Here is a 21526-nt window from a genome sequence, read left to right on the forward strand (position 1 = left end):
AGATTTGTTTCGGATATATTTTTTCTTTGTTAAAACTATGAGCCAGATAGGCCTCCTCCTCATCTGACCCTCGTTGCTGCCATACAATCCTACTTCCTGATGCAACCATATTCCAGGAGGGGATTCCTAGGAAATACTGTTATTCGTACTTCTGTATCTAGAAAAATAGTTCTGGGATTTCACTTTGGGATTCTGGAAAATGGGCCACATTGATGCTGTAGAAGAGTATGCATCATGCAGCAGCATGTAACCCTCGCCACGATTAACAATGATAATTTATGCTTTGGTGACTGAGGTGCATCTTGCTGATTTATGAGGCTGGACCTCCAGGTCCTCAGACACAGCTCTTGTCTGTGTGAGGATGCTCTATTTATATACACAGTGCATCTGGGGACTAGTGAAAGCCAGTGCAGGGAATTCCATCATGCTCTGTATGGCACACATGTCTGGAGCCCTCCTCCTTTGCTCTTTCACCCTGAGACACAGCAGAGGAGATCACATTTCCATGTGTAGCAGCAGTGAAGTCCACTGATGTAGCATCTGCAATTTACAAGATACTTTTTGGGGGTTTGCCTGTATCTCTTTTTAAGTTCAGGGCAGAGTGGTAAATCAACAGATGCTTTCACCTCACCGAAAGCTCTCATGTGTTAAATAAGTCTGACAAGGATGACAGGCAATTACTGGACTACCTAATGAACCTGATTTTACCCCTGATTTCAATTACTGCTACTGCGGGTTTGAAAGTCAGATGAAAAAATGAGTTTCTGATTTTGAGGAAGTTTATCTGAGGCGTATAATTAAGATACTAATCGATTTGATGATGTGTCACCAGCTCTACTTGACATTAACCTCAGATGACTGAAAACTCACACGTGTAGTATTGTGACTATTTCTTCCTTCTGCGAAAACGTGTCATTAAATAAGGGAGTATTTTTCCCTTTAATTATTGCTGCGAATGGAACTTTCGATAATGCAGAAATGCTGCCATTTTGGGGAGAAATCTGTAAATGCAGATGAAATGAGACAAATGAGAAATGAGATTTTAAAATACAAAAAGTTGTTTTAAAATACTTCAATGTTATAATTAAAAAAATATAATACAATTATTAAGATTCATCAAGTAAGTGGGCTTAAATACACACATTCTGCAAACAGAACCTTGTTAATTGTATCAACCTGCTGCAATTGGCTCAATCTTTGACTCAATACTCTTTTTTTGCAGCAGTGGCTTGTCTTCGCTTAAATCTGTGCTTCTCTGATTACCAACAGGAGTCTCCGCAGGTCACTTCTCCCTGGTCCAAGTCAATGAGCCATCTGATGAGGAAACTAGACCAGCTTAATCTAGACATAGAGGAGGCGCTGAGTGCAAACTCCTCCCCCTCCAACACGCCCTGCACCATCCGCAAGAAACAGGTGAGAGTGTGTTCACACTCATCACGACTCATCATACAGCCCTGCATCATCAAGTTAACACCATTCCTCCTAAGGGCTTGACTACGAGTGTTGTACCTTATGATTTGATATAAACGCAGAACTTAACTGCGCTATAAAGCAGCATGCGGTACCTAATGGAATGCGCACTGTCACGCTTGGTACTGTACACATTCCTGTGAATCGTACGCTGCATACTTGGTCATGCTTGTAAACTTCGCCGAATCAATTTACTTTGCTCTGTGGGGAGGAAATCCTGATGGATTATTCGGACCTGTGAGAAACAGGTGTTGATTAGAACTTTATGTCCTGCTGAGTCTTAAAAGTGTTCGACATTAGGTTTAGATTCAAACAAGCTCTCTCAAATCCATAAATCCAGGATGTGAGAGAGGAGATTCAGTATGCCGATCTCGTGTGAGTCGTAACAGTGTCTGGGACATATGGGGATATAGTCTGTCTGCAACACTACGTGCTTTGTCAGGCCATTTTATAGTGTCCTTCTGACTTGAGTCTGTTTTATGATGTAGGGCTGCAGCTCTTAGATGTGATACTAGAGGGTACAGGCTTTAGCCGGGTCAGAATGGTGCGGTGGGAACAACCAGCCATTGTGCTTTTGAGGTTTGCGACTGGGACCAAGCAGCTCTGTCCCTAAAAAGGGCTCTTCTCATGGTGGCATGTTTTCATGAAATATCCCACCAGAGTTAGCATTTGGTAACAAAAGTGCTCTTTCGACATTCATATGTATGTACTGCACAGAGGAGCTATTGTACTGAAGGGACTTTGTATGATTTGGTCCATTAGGAATGGTTGAGAGAGGCTCACATGCCTCCCAGGCATCTGCATAACCATCCCAGGCATTCACTAGTACTTGCTTTAACTAATGACAGGCGACTGGGCAGGACAAGACATCTTTACTGGGATATTTGACGAGGTCATAATCTCTGTCCCCTCAAAAGAAGATCCGCACATACAGAATCTTTTGTGTCAGGCTAAATTGAGAGTGGAGATTTCACTTCCCCAACAGTTGACCTCAGCCTCTTGTTTTCTTTTCCCCTGGCCACCGTTGAGACCATCCTGTCCCAGTCTGCTCGGCCAGACACGAGACAGAGCCAGTCTTTGATTGTTGTTGTGATGTTGTTGCAGTGTGGTGCTGTTTCAAAGTCCACGTTGAACCAAGCCCTGAACCACCAAGTTCTCCAACGACCAGACCGAGGGGAATGTCCGAGCCAGGACGGGTCCTCTGCTCCTCGCAGCGCCTCAATGGGAACAAGAGCAACAGCCAAGAAGACGGTAAGTTTCTCTGAGAATAACAGCTTCCTGCAGGGGTCCCACGGTTTCTGTGAGTCACTGAGAAATCATAGCGTACAGGCAGTGTGTACAGTAACTGCAACATTTCTAGATACATTTCTGTTGTCAACTTCTCATCTTTAAGGCTGTGAGCTGCTAAATTCCTTTGACTCCACAACTGGTTGCACATGTTTTCCTTTTTAGCTCAAATCTGGCTTTAAGGTTTTTGGGGGACTGCAGTGACCTATTACATCCTGCACTGCCCTAACTATTTCTCCCAGCCAATGCAAAGGTCTTGTCTGTGCGTGGATGAAACTGAAAAGAATCAATTTAAATTCAGTCGAACCTTTTGGTCTTCAGTTTTGAACAGTTTGGATTTAGACGTTTATGTTTTTGAAAAGACGCTGAGGGTAAAAAACTAAATGACTGCATCATTAAGAGAAGGTTTTGCTCTTGTACAACATATTTGATAAGTTTTCATTTTGACTAAAAAATAAAATTCTCAAAATCAAAACATATTTGACCACTATGTCATGATCACTCTGTTGACAGAAGAAGAAAAATCACTGATTTCTGAAGATAAATCCATCCTCTGTCAGCTGAAATTCAGACATTTCCATCTGTTCAGCTGCTCTTCCCTCTACATCAGTAAATATTTAAATGTTTTTGCTGAGAATAAGGTCAGTTTTGGCATTCCTAAACAAGCAGGACTCACTTCTGCTGGACAAAGTATATAAATGTCACTATTCAGCGACCCTAACTCGTGCTTTGTGCTGTCTTGATGGCTCGGCCGCGATGGCATGGCAAACAACCTGCTTATTAGAGAAAACTCTCTTACACTTTCCAATTTCATTTAGTGATATTATTTTTCATCATGTTGCCTTGATATATTTTTTAGACTATATTTTGTAGTCTGCAGAAGTTTGGAATCACCTCGAAGTTTCTTGGGGTGAGACAGAGTTGAGCTTCAAAAGTTAAAAGAGATTATTTTGTCTGTGAGTACTGGGTACTTGAAATTAAATTATGCTTACTTCTCAGATGTGTTGCCATCTGTCTTTTTTATGGAACCCATAAGTGAAAATGATAGCAGCATAGGTTAAAATATGGCTTGAGGACAGCTGGGAATGTATACATATGGTAGACAAGAGTATTTTGACTGCAGTGTAACCTTGAGTATAATGAGATCCCATGTTATTCAGTGGCGAGATGTTTTTGGTTACATTTTCATTAGAAGTTATAAAATAATGAATTTCACAAATACTGCACTGCAAATGTTGATATTCTTGGAGGTGTTCGATTCAAATTTGGATGTCTGAGAATGACCATTTTCTGCATTTGAAACTAGGTGTTCTGAAGGCTGAACATTATGATAGGATCGGAGGATCTTATCAGTGTAAGAATAGTTTAAGTTGAACGGTTTGCCGTTTTGAGAAATATGCTTTTTCGCTTTCCGGGCAGAGGTTATATTACTTGCTTAGAATAAAGACTGGAAACAGGGAGAAAAAGCAAGCCTGGCTCTGTCCAGAGGTAACCAGATCCCCATACCAGCAACTCTACACCAGCACGCAAATGAACATATTCCCAGAAATGTCAAACTATTCCTTTATGTTTGTGCACTGGTTTCAGCCCGACCCTGTAAAGTTTCCAGAAACAGATGAGATGAAATGTCAGCAGCTTTGCACATGTAGAGAGTTCCTCCTCTGATTCTTACATAAGAGCTCTGGAGTCCGTACAAAACCTCTGACAGCAGGGAGCGAGAATGTGATACAGATTGAATCACAGTCTCGGACTCTAAGAATAAACAGGCCGAATGTGTGAGCCAGTACACCCTGCCTGAACAGCAGGTATGGATTTACTGAGCGATGCTTTATGGATGTATCTGGTATAGGTTTTTGGCACCTGCCCGACAACCTCTGACTCCCCCCGCCTCTGAATGATCTCTAAAAACTGGAATGCACCTCATATCTCCCTCAATCTGCTGCACATCATGCAGGCAGAGCTAATCTTAGCTGGAATGTGTTGGATGTTGGCAAAGATTATGTCTGATGGAGGGAGATATGTATATTTATATATGTTTGTTCACTCTTCACATCATTACTTACACAATGTCTACATGGTGATGGTATGCACCTTTAATCAACAGACTTCAATAGTATAGGGAAACATCTCTCTCCCTCTCTCTCTCTCTCTCTCTCTCTCTCTCTCTCTCTCTCTCTCTCTCTATATATATATATATATATATATATATATATATATATATATATACACTTACTATATGGTAAGTTTCAGCTCTATTAGCTTGGATGAAAAGAAAAGTCTTGCATGACTTATTTAAAAGGTCTTTTTATACACTCTAATTCTACCAAAATGATTTGATTTGTGTTGTTAATTGAATTGTCAACTAATACAATATTTTCATTTGTCAAGATAATGTGCTCAAATATTCACGACTTACAGCTTCTCAAATGAGAGGATTTGGGTTTTTTCTTGTTTGTTTTTGGCATTCCTTGTGGACAAAATAGTTCCAGAACATATTTAGAAAACCTCTCATTTCACTGCAGCAGGGTCTGACCGTCAGAGCTGCGAGGCGAAGAAGCTCTGCTCCTGGTCCAAGAATAACGACATAGAAGTAGCAGATATTCTTGCTGATGGTCTAATTTGCTTTGATCCTATCAAAGCATCATTAGTAAAGAGACTCTTTCATAAACAGTTAGTCAGATAAGACACGTATTGTGAAAACATGATCTTGGGCTCTGGAAAAATGTAATGGTAATTGTTCTGTATTTTCTAACATGGATTAAACAATGAACTGGGAAAATAATCAAAGATATTTATTGAACGTGAAAACAGTTTAGCTCTTATTGTATACATGTTGGTAGTAGCTTTCTTGACCTTGCTGCCAGCTCTTTGATGTGTTCTAGTGTTGGTCGTTAGAGAAGTATCTAGGCTGAGGATTCTTACTGCTGTTGACAGAAATGGGCAGAACAGGGGACACGCTGTGCCATCATTGGGACTGACAGGTCCTGTAACTGCCCTGTTGACTCTCAGTCAAGGTGTCATTTGTGCTGGGACAGCAGCTATCATTCACCCACGCAGACCTGCCACTCCGTGTCAACATGGTTGTTGGTGAAAGCAAAGCCAACAGCTCTGAAAGGGACTCCTGCTGCTCCTGCGTGGAGGATGTCACTTTTCCTGACCTGCAACATTTAACATGTGTCCACCATCTGACTGCCACTGGACTGAGCTACGCCGATGTGTTTAAAGTGGGTCAGCGCTCTAGACATGCCAGGATGAAATACTTTCTCTTGGCTGTTGAAATGCCGAAGAGTTACGTGTTGGAGTCTTTGAAGCTCTGTCAAATCGGGACATCTCCACTGGGGCCCAGCATCCGGTTTTTGGAGTGCTAATTTCTGAAAGTTTATTTCTGAAACTGGTTCTGAAGCTGGTCCATGGAGACTAACTTATCAGGTCCGTTGCATTTCCCTCCCTTCAAAGACACATGCGGGTTTTGAAAGAACAGAGAGAATGGCCGTTCATGTTTATGTACCCTGCCTTTGAACTCCTTTGTACAGGAGTGTTTAGATATGTGATGAAATTCTGCCAGACTGTGCCAAATCTCACAGTCAATAATGTGGGATACATCAGTGGCTTTGCCCTCATAGTTTTCAGAGACCCCGCTCACCTCTTCCATATTTAAACAGAGGTACATCTTTAAGGATTGGAGTCATACGTTTAGGACTTGTGTTTCTTGTTTCTCTGTTAAATAAGAGTCAGAGACATACCAGCCCAACCCTATAACCACATGGACACCCTTGGTGGTTTAATATAACCTGCCAGAAATGTCTTGGCTGTGACTCTCTTTGCTTTAAATCTTCCTCTCCATCTGACTCCAATCAAAACTGGACTCCCAGGTGCCGCTGTCCCTCGACCTCATGCCGTGTAACAAAGACAGATATAGTGAATAAACAAAACCACCTGTCCTGTGTAATCCAGCCAAGCAGGTCTTTTGCATGTTGTCACAGCCAAGTGGCAGCCATGTAGGTCGCTCATCCAGCCAAGTGCTTCGCAACACTGCAAGCGTTTCTGCTGCCATGACAACAGTGGCGGTCCGTGGCCCTCATGTAACATGCAGTACACGACTAACTTATGTTGAGTCCAACTGACCAATAAAACCTTTGCACATACATTGATGGTAGTTTGAATGAGCACCACGTGGGCTGATTGCCACGTGACCGTCATGATGGAGAGTCAACAGTGTTGCAGACCTGCAGGTTGGGAGTTTTTGCAGCGTTTTGTCTCTGCCAGGGTAGAAATGTGGAAACAGTGAAAGCAAACAAGCTTTTATAGGTTTTTATAGACTTAAGTTTGGCTTTTTGGCCATCGGCATCTTGGATTTTTGCCATCACCATCTTGTTTTTTGCAGTGAATGGAAGTGACCATATTTGGACTGTGGAAGAGTGACGCCATGTTAGAGAACACTGTATACGGCTCTGGTAGATCACAAGGTAGCCACGCCATAAAACCCTGCTTTATGGTCTACTTTACTCTAAATGGGAAAATAATTTACTAAATTAACATTATGCCATATTGACAAATACTTGAAACTAGCAATTAAGACAATACATTCATATTTGCAATGTTTGAGGTGATTAATTAAGTGAGAAGTTTCTATTTGAAACCAGAGGAGTCATCCTATGACTAGTAGAGAGAATGCAAGTTTAAGGAGCTTCTGCATTGGCTTCACCTTTCAGAATCAGAGGTTGCCGCCTGGTTTTAAGTGAGAATCCTGTTTTTGTTTTCTTTCATTTTGCAGGTATGTATCATCCATTTCCTTACACCACTTTCCAAAACACAAACAATGTAACAATGGGTTTCAATCAAATGTCCTGTAATCTAAAAGTATGTTTGAATCTCATGGTGTTTCCTTTCTTTTTGTTTTATTTCCTGACTTAACACAACAGATAATTTGAGGAAAGCAGGCTGGTGCCTCTGAGTTAACGAGTTCTAAATCATACCACCATCACTGCTGCAGATTATCTTTATTGTCATTATGGCAGTGATTGCACTTCAGAAGAATGCAGGGTGACATCCTCTATCCCTGAATTCAGGGAACTGGGTGTGTGTCTCTTATGGTTTTTACAGCCAAATAATGTGACTTTGTCAGAGTTGAGACACATTCAAATAGCCAAAGCCAAAATCTCAAAATCATTGTCGTTGATCTAATCCCTCTTCCATGGTTTCAGCTATCCACCTCCTCAAAATGATCTTACTGTGCTACAGTTACTAATAGCTTTTTATTTCCTTTGTCTTGTAGATGTTTAATAAGATGACCAATGCAGCAGGGGCAGGTAAGACTACATTCATGTTTTTCCAGCAGTGTTTCTATGCAATGTGCTTACATTGCTTCCTCAGAAGTCATCACTAAACATAAGAACAAGTCAGTTTAGATCTCTGAGTTTTAAACACGTGTGTTCGCCATGAGCCGCACTGACAACCATGCCCGGGGTCTGTTTCTCTTCCTCACTGCATGCTGGGAGAGCACCCAAGGTTTAGCAGGTAGAGAGAATGAATCAGGAAATGTGATAACAGTCGGGACCAAATGGATATTAGAAAGCTCAGGAAATATTCATCTGTATGGCAGAGACTACCTTTAGAAGTCTGCACACTTTGCCTGCATGTCTATACTGTATTACCTAATTGTAAATACATTTACATTCAAAGTAATGTCCAGTCTTGGCACTGATGCCCAGGTATATTTCTGTTCCCATTCCAACAAGAAAAGGAACCTTGATGCTGGAATGTAGAATTTAGACTCTTATACACATGCTGAGTATAAGAATTGTTTGTGTTGTTGACTGAACTTCATGTCTGAATCAGTTTTTAAGCATGATCTTTGATGGGATCTGTCAACAATGTACTGCGATTGAAACGTGCACATCATGACAGTCTCCTTGCAAGTGGATCCTGCACTGTGTCCTGGTTGGCATGGTGGCATTGCTCAGGCCTCAGACAATGTTAATAAGACTGACAGCCACAGGTGTCAGCTCCATTCCTCCCAGCCGGTGTCTCGAGAATGTCTCTTATTTTAAAGGCCTTCTATATATTGGTCACTTGGCGGGATGCAGTTAAAATTAGGCTGCGTGCCAGATCATTGTTTTATGTTTTGCTGAGGGGAAATATTTGGCTTGTGTGATGTGGCCCTTGGGGGGCAGCTGCGGGATTTGGATGGATGCCATTTTGGGCTCAGGTTGCACTCTCACATGACCTCTGTTGTGCATGATGGTAACGCGCAAGTGGACATTATGGTCTGGAAAAATTCCATGTCACTTTTATGCTGCAGTTAACTAATGTGTGGTCTGCTAGTGTGTATGAGATATGCGCTGTGACCGATCACTGGTCATTCCTAACTGTAATTCTTGGAAACCATTGTGAGACCACCGTGAATAACATCAACAAGTTTGTCAACACGGCGATAAGATTCTCCTCAAATACATTCATCATTCTATTTTCCCAACCTATGATTTTTAATGCACGCTGCGTATTAAACCACATGCTTTCTCTTTTAGCCGGCTGTCTTGGCTGAAATTAACCAGACTTGAGATGGTGTCACTGTCAACTTTATATTTAATCATAAAGTTAATGAAATCAACATATGGCTCCAACTGGAATCTAATAATAAAATAACTGAATGAGAGTGATGAATGTTGTAAAAAGGACAAAGCTGGCAGAGAGTCAGACAAATTAGTTGCGATATTCCCTGTTTGTATTTTACAGCTGGGCTAAGGAGAACTCTTTTATGACACGGATACGAGGTGGCCAGATGGTTCTCAGTATCGTCCATAACAATGCTGTCCACCTCATTGAAATAACATTGTCCAGGAGAGCAAAGCACATTCTTTGGGACCAGATCCAAAATAGCAAAGCAGCAGTGAGAGAATTGTTGGTATTCTGTGCTATGAATGTGCGGCATCTTTTTATTGCTCTCATATGCACATGGTCTGCACATTCATGTTCGCATGTACACACCATTTCCATCGACAGCTGCCCTTAAATAAAGAAATCTGTGTAACAATAGTAAGCTATTAAAGAACAACCTGTGCAATGAGTATCCATTTAAAATCTTTAATAATGTTCTTTTTCTAAAGGAACATGTATCTTACCAGCTGCCAATTGACTCTTTGTTAAGGCCCTTAAACGCAGTCTGGCCAATTATAGCAGAAAAACATTACATTTCTACCTAAAAAACTGTGCAACTAACATTAGAAGAGTAGGTACGGCTATCATGTATTAGCATTAGCCCTTCTATGCTCCTCTATGTACTGAAAGTACATGCTGCTTTTACTTTTTAATGAATGTAACAGTGAAATAAAGACATATCTGGCTTTACAGGAACAGTGCTGTTCCTTAATTTCATTGTCTTCTTTGTCGATTGCCAGGTGATGTGATGGTTTTACACTGTGCTCTGTAGGCTTCAGCTTCTATCTTTATCTCTTTAACCTGTTTTCACTGCTGATTCAGTTTGACATCTTGGATGTATCCTTCATATTCATATATTTGATGCAAGACGTGCAGTTAGTGACAGTGTGGGCTCCATGGTAGCTCTGACAGCTTGATGGAGTAGCATTGGGGGCCGGGCTTAGTGAAGGGTAAATTTACCTTTTAAGACAAGTGATCTTTTTAGCATCTTAAAACATGTATGGGACATAGACATATACATTTTTGCAAACATGCAACTCTTATGAAACACTTACTCCATTGTATAACACTTAAATTCGGTTGATCAAATGTAAAAGTGGTCGGTTGGACATGACAGACATTTAAGGAACCTGCAGGACACATTAGTGAGTTTAAAAAACAATTTTTTTTTAATGAACTTTGCATTTCATTAAGCTCTGCAGCAGTTATAACAGCCTCGAATTCTGTTGCACAATGGCCAGTTTGTCTCATAGTCAACACTGATAGTAAGCAGTGCACCATTTAGGAATGATAAAAGGAAGAGAGTTTTCAAAAATAGTTTAGGGGGATTTCAAAACTCTTCCTACCTGTTTTCATTTATTTAAGACTATGTAAAGAATTCATGGAAAAAAACACAGGACCTTTTAGCCCACTTGACTTGTTGTTTTGTTCATCATGAGGCAAAAAAACTAAACCCCAGAGCTCCATCCTAAAACCACATATGGATATGCTCAGAGAAGATTTGGTCTATGGAGGGAGGAAGAAAAGCTTAATCCTCCTTCTCAAATGTTTATTTTCTGAAGGATTACTCAGCGGGTATCAAGCATTTTTCAAGTCTTGAGTAGATGATGGGCCAAAAGTGCCTTATTCCCTCTCACACAGCATCATTTATATGGAAATATATTCCCGCTAGTCTCTTGCCGTGTGGAAATGAATGGCTTCCTCTGGTGAGAGGAGGCAGCTATGGCCATCCTGCTGTCTTTAATCAAAGAATGAAGGAATCTGCAGTGACACTTCAACGCTGAGAGTCACAGTATACATAAGGAGGATGCTGCTGCATGTATCTGTCTGCCGTAAGACACATTTTTAGTTGGAAGACAAGATATTTTGTAATGGACATGGTTATGATTTTGTTCACAGCTCATTTATATTTTGTAAATATATTTGTGTTTAACAGAAAAATAAAGATTGCAGCGGAGAGGTTAGACAAACAGAGAGATTGACAGGGTCCAAGGAGAAGCCGTTACGCAGAACTCTGTGACTTTTAACTTGCATAAATAAATGGTCATGTGCTTTGTTATGGTAAACATCACCTTCCCAAACACCAGTCTGGGGGGAATTGAGGCTTAAACAGCACTCTGGCCCAGAACTGTCAGGGAGAAGTTTCCCACTCTGAGCTTTCAAACACACAGACTGTGTGCGTTTACACAGATCCTCTCTCTGAATAAATATGCTAATCTACTTTCAATGTAGAAATCTCCTGCTACTGATTATAAGAAAAACAAAGAGGAAACTCTGTGAATCCCTTGGAGACTTCTTTCTATTTGTAAGGAAAGTAACGTTAAGCCCTGTCTCTCTCACACGTTGGTGTGAATGATGCCCAGTGAAAAGCTGTGGAACAGAGGGAAAGGGGATGTGTTTGGTGTTTTAATCTAGCCATGTGTCCTTCAGTGGCTGTGTCAAATGATGGATTCACAAATGCAGCCTTGCTGCTTTTATTGATTGTCTAATCAAGCTGAAAAGGGTTTTCCCACTGAGAGAAGTGTCTTTAGCAAGTGCTCCAGACTGGAAATAAATTTGAATATGTGGGATGTAAAACCAGAGAAATGTTTACATGTAATACCCCCTTGGCAGCAAATATTTCTAATGAAATACAAAATGGTATTGGTGAGATTTAAAAAGCATTTCTGCTGATAATAGGAATAGCTGTGGGGTTTTGAATTGCAAGATGTACTTTTCCTTGATTTGTCTTTCAATGTTTAAGTAAGTGTGCCTGTAGTTGCTGTGGTTCTTTATAGTGTATGTTTATCCGTTGTGGGTTCCCCGGTTTAGTTTTGCTCTGGCCAGCAACTCAAAACATGTCAAATCCTTTGCTGGAAATTAGGTGATTTGATGAGAATGTTATTTATTTATGTGAAACATCATCACATATTTTTTTTCTCAATTTACCATCTTTATAGTTGTGAAATGACCCCTTCGTGGGACCTCAGTGAGTATACACTGCCATATAAATCACCAGTCCAGCAATAGATGAAACAAAAGTGTGTATTATATAATGTTAATAGCTACTAATGCATTACAGCAGGGGTGTGTTGTGTTTTTGACTCCTGCATGTTCCCCAGCTGTTCCCGGAGCCCAGGCCTCCAGTCTCACCCCGGGTCACTGCCTACTGGTGGAGGCTGACTGTGACCTCAGGCAGCTGCAGTGTCTCTCTTTCTCTATCTCTGGAGGCCTGTTACAGACCATAATATGTGTTGAGCTGTAACAGGATTATAACCCCTGTTGGTATTCACTGGTCTATATTGGATTCTTCTCAGGACTGTTTTTATTATGATTTTGTTTTGTTGTGACAGAAAATGTGCACACTGAGCTAACAGGGGAAATAATGTTTTTTAAACAAATAGATCCTTTTAGAAGAATTGTACCAATATACCATCCAAACATGATCTCTAATATGCTGCTTGGAGTCTGCGTTCCAGTTCCTCCCAAAGATGTTGGATGGGGTTGAGGTCATTCTGTGCAGTCCATGTTCTTTCACACCAATCTGGGAAAAAACATTTCTTTTGATTTGTTGCCACGGAGGTGGAAACTCTATTGTCTAAAGTGTCCTTGCCTGCTGTAACATTCAGATGTGAATTTAAAGTTGTGTCCGCATACTCAAAGTCTTATACAGCATTATAATCATCATTTGGTTTGACTGTTTCTGTGTCCGTGAGCACAGATGTGATGAGAAAATAAAGAATTTGACAAGAAGCAATGTATTTCTCGGAGGCCTAGAAGACAGAGTGGATTAGCTTGAGAGTACTGAGGGGAAGGGAGACCCTTCTTCTTCTTGTCTTCCATGATGTAAGAGTCATCGCAACAAAGGAGTTTTTAAACTTGGTTGAAAGGGAGGTGTGTCAATGAATCCTTCTCACCTTTCTATCACCCCTAAGAATATGTGGATATTAGAAGCGGCTCCAGTATTGAGAAGATAAGTTAGCATAGCACATTTCTTTCCACCACGACGTTTGGAAATGGCCAAGCATTTCCATTTTCATCTGCTCTTTGACTTTTTCGAGAAAGACCTGGACATTGTGAAACGCCTTGATTTAAAGCACATAGCTGCACTGGAAATCAATTTTCATGAGATTGCGCCGTTAGTTGTGCTCCCCGTCTGTCCTTTGGCTAACAGGTGCCAGATCAGTGACATCATGCGGTAAATTTATAAGCAAGTCGTCATTTGTAGATCCAGCTCAGACTATAAAGGGTGCTGCTGGCATGACGAGTGCATGAAAAATTCCACACATGGAGAGATGGAAAATGACTTGTGGTTTCCTGAGTGCAGAGGCCAACTCGGCTGTTTGACAAGGATAGAGGAGGGGGAGCCCTGGTAGTATTTCTAGACTTTTCTTTGTATATACAGTAATTTGTCAAAGTTGTGAAAACATTAGAGAAACTATTTGGTTAACACACGCTGAAATCTTTTAACATTTGTATTGCAATTTCAACATTTTCATTGCAATTATTGTAGCTATCACACATAAAATAGCCCATGATATCATTTAATAATGTCTTCAAGGCCCTTTTACTGTATGAGATCATCGTATTCAACTATTACCATCCTGTTTGGGCCAAGTATAAATCATCTGGTTTGATCCTGTCGTTGTGTTCGTAGAGCTGTCTGAACAGAAGCTGTATTATTCAGCAGTTTAATTGTTCTGCGGTGAAAGGAAACAGGTTCATTGTCCTGACTCCCAATTATTACCACACTGGCAATTAGAAAAGAAGCAATAAATCCTTTTGGGGAACAACGTCCTCAAAACGACCACGGCGAGAGTGTTTTTACTCGTTTTGAGGAATTTAGGCCTGGGTTTTGTAAACTAAGTGGAAAGAGACGTGGGCAACCGTGTCAGGATGCAGGCCAATCACAGGAGGACGTGTGTGTGTGTGTGTGTGTGTGTGTGTGTGTGTGTGTGTGTGTGTGTGTGTGTGTGTGTATGAGGGAAGCTAGTAGATTGGTCCAGCACTGAGCTGCCAACTGAGAAGAAAAGGCAGGAACCAGATTTAGGAAGTAATGAGGCAGGTCGGTCCACACCACCACAAGAGCATGCGCCGGGTTTTAGTGACTAATCAGTGAAGAGGCAAAAGTCCTGATATCTCCATTTGTGTGTATTTGTGTGTGCACCTTTTCTATGAATGCTCACCACACTGCGGTAAACAAATCCAAACAATAACTCATTTCTCATCCAAAGCATAATCGAGTCTGCTGCTCCACTTTGTAGTTCCTCAGTGCTCCTTCACACACACACACACACACACACACACACACACACACACACACACACACACACACACACACATATACACACACACACACACACACACACAAAGTATCCAAGCCAAGAACATTTCGATAGGGTCGGTTTAGATACATTTCCCACATAAACCACAGAGATTCCAGATGTTGCGGGGGGGCAAAAGGTCTGCGCCTCCACTCTCGCCTCCGCATGCTCGGGTTGGCCGAGCGCGTGCCACGGCTCACATCAAACACCGTGTCCTTCTGCACTGAAGCAAGGCCGGGAGTAACCATGCTACCAGAGATTTACATAGCTGGGCACTTCCACCTGCACCCAGATAACAACAAAGGCAGCACACCGTTACAGTAAAAGAGGCTCTGTCCTGGGGCAGTGTAGCACTCCAGCTCTCTTGTGGTTTCAGACCTGATTAAGCAATTTGGCTCACTAATCAAAGAGCAATAGCAGGCAGAGGCAGAGCAGACTTCCTGTATCCTCTGTGCTCGGCAGCATTACAAGTTAAGGGCCCAGCAGGACCTGTTTTTATCTCAGTTTGAAAACAATACCTGCACTGTACTTCCACCTTATCATGGCGGATGAGTATTATCATTTTAACTGATTATTAATTTGCTGTTGATTTAGAGAGAGTTGATGAAAGCACAAACACTTTTTATTAGAGTGAAGCATAGACTGTTTATAAGAAGACAGTCACCTTGACATCATCTATTGGTGGACTTTGGTTTTCAAGCCTCGAGTTTGGCATTTTGGCCATCGCCATCTTTGTTTTTGGCCATCTCAATCTTGTTTAGTTTTTTTGCAAGACATTTTCAGGCAACTATAATACAATTGACTTTAATGAACTGAAAACACAGGGTCAAAGTTGTACGTTGAAAACACGGACAACGCCATACTTTATTGTCTATTTTACTCTAAATGGGACCATCATTTACTCAATGAGCATCCTGCTGTATTGAATAAGTAGAGATTGAGACCATAAACCCATGTTTACTATGTGTACTGAGGTAATAAATAAAGTTGAAAGTAGAGTAATTTTCTCATAGACTTCCATACAATCTGACTTTTTTCCACCAGAGCAGTCGTCCGCTGCTGGTCATTAGAAATAATGCAAGTTTAAAGCACTTCGCATTGGATTCATTTTCTGAAGAGGAAGTTGCCACCGTGAATTGAGGCATAAAAACTTTTTTTATTTTTCAAAATGTTTTTTTTTCTGTGTTGCCAACAACAATTTATTTGGTAAACCTGTGGTCTGAGAACACTTTCACTGTTCACACAGATTTTGACAGCAGTTTGGTTTCTATTAGATGGAAATGTTCTATTCTGTTATTATTTAGAGAATCGTTTGTAGCAGCTAAAACTGTAATTTTAGGACTCTATATATCAGACATTTGTCATAGGAGGAGAAACTCCAAGCTTTTAATTTTAAGCAGCTGTCATTTTCTCCTTTGGTCGTTGTCAGACTCTTAACTTCAGTTTCTCTCTTGGGACGACGGTCATCTTGAAATATAAACATCGACTTCCTGTTTGAAAGGCCAATGTCATGCTACAGTAAGCTGTAATTTATGAAGAGTTATTCTGTCAGCTGTATTTATCGGTGATTGCTGTGAAGATGCCTTGGAGCAAAATTCCCCAAGTGGGAATTTCACATCAACGGAAAGGTGATGGAAATTAGTCCCATGACTTTAAAACCAGCTTAAAAACATCTTAAAATCAATAAAACATGATCTTGTTTTCTGTCTGCCACCTCTGTGAGAAAAAGAGTGAAAAGGAGGCCGTGAGAGTGATTGAGAGAGAAATGTACCTCTGTGATTAAATCCTCGTTGCTCTAATAGAAACCAGGTGCTGGACAGTCGTGTAAATGTTTTCCCATGCATTTTTGTGGGCAACACAGCCTTAACAGATTCAGACCTGACAGCATTACATGCTTTGTCATTCAATGAAACAATAGCCACGTATGCTTGTCATGCCAGTTTTACATTCCTCATGCCTCTTTATACAAACTTTGACCCCTGCAAGCTCTCCCATAGACATCAAGTCACAGAACACTGCTGATGTGGGAAGATTTTGATAAAGGTTATGGGTGCATGTGAAAATCTAACGTTTGTTCAATGTTTCACCTCTATTTTGTGAACAGGTTTTATGTAATTGATCATCCGTTTGAGAGTTGATGATTCTGTCAAGGACAACCTGCACTAAAGGAAGAAACGTTCCAACACGCGGCCCAGTAAGAAAACAGAATGAGTGGCCACTTTAATAGATTGGGACCAAAGTCAGCTCCTCCTTCCCAAACCCCAAAATCTAAACCCAGATATACACCACATGTGTGGCTCCTCTGGAAAAATGAACTGGACTTGGGAATATATTGTCAGGAAATTTATAGCACATGCCTGGGACGAGCCCTCGGGGGACGGGGTAGAGATGGAGGAGAGATCTCCCCACTCCTGACTGCTCGAGCCTTGTTTCCATTAGGCTGGGAATAGCAATCTCCCAGACTATTTGGGGGGGGGGGCTGGTCTAAGACCTCCTGGCCAACAACATGGCCCAATCATGGAGGAGAAACCAGTTTCCTCACATCTGGGATTTTCCCACTGCAGCTACGGGGCAGCATTCCACATCAGTCACCAGACCCGGACACAGCATAGACACACACAAACTCTGGAATTTAGATAAGTTGACTACAAATAAATATGTGTGTGTTTCCCTGTATGTGGGGGAAGGGAGATGGCGAGAGGGAGTGGACCAAAAACTACCCCTGAAAATATGCCAGTTTTTCAGGGAAAACGGGCGCTTTCACTCAGCTGCCCGGCCAAAACAAACAAAGTGGGTGAGTCAGCGACGGGAAAACATTCTCAAGCTGATTGAAGTTTCCTCTCCTGATGTTGCATCTGCTATTACGTCCAGGCTAAGTCATCATCTAGCCACATTGATCCTTGCAGCGGTAATGCTCATCTTTATTGTACAAGTTCATTTTTTTTTATTGGGCTAAGAGAGGAGAGGCGCAGCGGTGGGCTGTGTATACCTCTGGTGATTCATGTCGAGAGAGGTCAGAGCCTTGTCGCTGCACTTCCTCCATCACCTTTACTCATGGGGGCTGACAGGGACGGTATTGTCTGTCCGTCCATTGTCAGGAGATTCATCCCTTATTACACTCACTCATTATCCTGTTTGCAGCCCATGTCAACCAAGGGATTTGTAAAATGATGGACAGACGACATTTGGAAGATTGTTTTCATGGTTCTTTATGAAAGAAATAATTAACTCAAACGTTTATTTCCAGTTCTCCGTTAAAGTGTGTTTGTTCGTTACTGTGTTCATCCTTTTTCTCTTTAAGCTTCCTGGTTCACGTGACACCTAGTGTAAAACAAGGCGCTTGACTCGGCCGAACCCTGACCCCTCCTAAAAAGTCACAGGATCAAATGAAACAGGTTCTCCTGACAAGTGTGCATATTTTTTGGGTCCTGGGTGCTCAACAAGCGGGCTGAAAATAGCAATGTGCTGATGATCACTGGTGAACAGATTCCTCCCTCTAACTCACCCTGAACCAAAGAAGCCTGCGTGGGACTTGTTCAACCCTAAAGTAATGGTGACAAACTCAGTTAGATTCCAAAGCAGAAAAGCTGTCACACTTGTGAATTATTTAGTTCCCTCGCCGCAATTGAGCAGAAACATTTGATGTTTTGCTTCATAGGAAGGTACACTCTTTGATGTTTCTGTTATTCTCTCTTTAGCATTGAGCAGAGTCTATTAACTGGAATATGTAGATGTCAATGTTTTCATGTCAGATCCAGTTAAATCAAAACCCTTCACTGAGACACTCTTATTCCTCCTGGCTGCACATCATTTCAGTGTCAGAATAAATGGAATCATTAATATTCTCTACTCTTTCGGCGCTCACTTGTTATAATCTGCTATCTGTTATCACCTGTCCTGCTTGGTGGCAAATGGGGTTTATCTCCTCATTGTAATGAAGTAATGTTAGCTCAGCTTCACACGGAGAGGCCAAACTAAGGTCAGCAAAGACTTGTTCATTGAAGAAACTGTCCATCTTCAGCCAGTCCTTCTGTGTGTAATGGTTTTAACCCAGTTCTAATAATAATCCCAGCTGGCGAACAAGAAATGAATACAGCCGATATGATATCACCGCTCTTAGGTCATGCGCTGCCTTTTTGGGCACACAATAATAGGAGGAAATTCCTAAAATAATGATGTTATCATCATTACTGAAGCTGGTGTCTATATGCAGCAGTATAGAGTATCATGTCTATTCGTCAGACATGAGCTGAGGATTTGTTCCGTATACCTGCGGTGCAAGATATTGTGACAACAAAATCCTAATTATAGTTAATAAATAGGTCTCTGTCAATCAACTGTTTTAGAAGCATCCACAAAAAAGGACCAGCAGGAATATGGTACCCAAGAAACACTTTACCAATAGTTCAAAAGAAAATAACATATGGGTTCAAGTGCTATTATTGCCCCGGTATGCAGTGTCGTTTTTCCTTTTACATCTTATTGTTTTGGGCACGATAATGAAGTTAGTGACAAGACTGGAGAAAATGATTGCTAAATGTTGTCATTTGAGAGCTGCATGTGTGTACGTGGTGAGGTGTTGAGCGTTTGTAGCTCGTGGTGCCTTCAAGTGCTCTACGTAGATTTCCTATTTCCTTCTTCAGAGTCCTACATTTGAATTGTGGGTAGCCTTTTGGTCTAAAACGGAAAGTAGATGGACATCGTATCCAGATCCTGCTCTTACATCACAGCATTATTAAGAAGAATATTTAGTTGTCTTTCAGATATAATCACGTGTACAGTTTATACACATCAAACTATTTTTAGTTGGAAAAATATTCTGGGAATGCTTTATGAAAGGTATGCACTGCTTTCAAAGAAACATTCATGGACATTTTAATATTTTTTATTACGTTTTACCTTTTTTCCTCTGTAATCACATCTATATTTATTTTGTCACCCTTGTTATTTGCAAATGTTTGAAAGTTCCCTTTTATTTTTAAAATGAACAAAAGCCATTCAGCATAATGTAAAAAACCCAAACATTCATATGGTTCTCCAGAATACTTTTATTAGCACACTGAATCTATAACAAAGCCGTGAGATGTAGCCCTAACATAAGTTGTATAACATTGCATAACATTGTATAACATTGCATAGCAATCTTCAAGGAATGTTCTCGTAGTGTTCTTTGAGATCAATCATCATACAGGATCCTTGTGGCGATCTTTTAAGTTAAATTAAATATTATAAATAAATATATACCTGCCACATGTTGATGTTTGATCGGTCATCAAGTGTGACATTTAATATTCAACAAAGTCTAGAAATGCAATAGCCCACGTATATTATCAATAGCCTAGTACTCAATATTTACATGTCATACAAAATAGCAATATAAAGTGATGATTCATTTCGCCATCTGTTGATACCATCGGTCCAACAAGCTCTCCATCCCTCCCTCCCAGTCACAGGCCACTTAACATAAGGTGGATCATATATGTGCTCAGCTGGCGATTACCTTCTTTCCTGCAGCATGTGAAGGTATCGCGGCCGTGTAGCCTTCCGCTGTGCGCGAACCCCTTCACGCACACGCATACAGACGCACGCGCACACACATCTGGTGTGAAAGTGTGAAAGTCCGCCTTTGGTGCTTTACAATCACTTTGCTACTTTTTTATCCGTTTCTAAGTGAGAGGGACATAGTGATGTCGTGTCCCTAACATGTTGACAACTGCGTTTGAAGACCGGGACCCAAAGTCAGCGTTGCTGCTGCAGTAGAAACAACGTGTATCACCTCGGGAAGGGAACGGGGCCTTTCCGTCGGACACCTTGACGCAGCCGGTTTGTTGTGGGACGAAGAGTATTGTGTTGTTATGTCCGAATGGAGGATTGGCGATGACTTCTAGAAGAAACTCCGCGAAACTGAAGCTCCGGCGTTCTTTCAGCGAGCAGCTGCGGAGCTCCACATCCAAAGCCTGGGACCTCCTCTGGAGGAATGTCAGAGAGCGGAGACTGGCAGGTCAGTAGCCCGCCGCGGACCCCCGGTCGGTCCGCTGGAAGAGGGTAGTGGTGTGTTCACGGCCACAGCAGACACTGAGCCCATCTCACCGGGTCATGTCGGACAGCAGTGACGGCTGATATCACGCATCGTGCGTGTGCACCAGAAGTGCCATCACAGTGGTGCAACAGGAGAAACGTTTTCTAGAGAGAAAAACATGTATTTGTTGCATTGTTTTGAGGATGGTATTAATCTGTCTTCGTGTAAATTCGATTGAGAATTGAAGTTGAGTAATCCCAGTGAACTAAAGTCCCAACGAGTGCCATGTCGCTTTTAACTACTATATCATATAGTGCATTGTCTTTTATGTGGGAGCGAGGACGAGGACGACTTTATACGGCTCCTACATTGTAGTCTTGTGTCTCTTGAGATATGTTTTTTAGAATGTGTATACAATGCATCACAATGGAGAGTATGTGATTCTACCACAGACACGGTATCACCAACGTAGAGCCGTTTGCACGCGTGCATTCCTGCTGCCATTGAACAGTGTTCATTTGATCCATTATTAAGGACCACGGGCCTGGTGACCCCGCAGAGTGGCGCTGATGAGCAAGGTTTGCCCTGTGAAACGGAAAGTGTATGAAAGCTGAGTGGGAGTGGACAATATAGGAGCATTTTTCTGTTGAGTTTTAGTCTAAAGCTATCCATGAACACCTACTATCTAACATTGATAGATATTATATATCCCCAAGCAGTTTTCTATTGTGGTTCTAATGAAAGTCATATTGATCACCTGTCTGTATTGTTATTACAGTCAAGCCTCTTC

At 41.4% G+C, this 21526-nt stretch overlaps 1 protein-coding gene across 1 annotated transcript in view; it reads left to right on the plus strand.

Annotated features, from left to right (window-relative positions):
* stard13b (StAR-related lipid transfer (START) domain containing 13b) overlaps positions 1-21526 on the plus strand; it is a 57501-nt gene that overhangs the window by 7426 nt on the left and 28549 nt on the right. The window contains exons 3-5 of the mRNA XM_034549161.1: positions 1270-1413; positions 2575-2721; positions 8033-8066. Coding sequence (XP_034405052.1) covers positions 1270-1413; positions 2575-2721; positions 8033-8066 — 325 coding nt within the window. The remainder of the gene's footprint in view (positions 1-1269; positions 1414-2574; positions 2722-8032; positions 8067-21526) is intronic.

This window comes from Cyclopterus lumpus, chromosome 13, assembly GCF_009769545.1.
Source record: "Cyclopterus lumpus isolate fCycLum1 chromosome 13, fCycLum1.pri, whole genome shotgun sequence".
Classification (NCBI taxonomy): domain Eukaryota; kingdom Metazoa; phylum Chordata; class Actinopteri; order Perciformes; family Cyclopteridae; genus Cyclopterus; species Cyclopterus lumpus.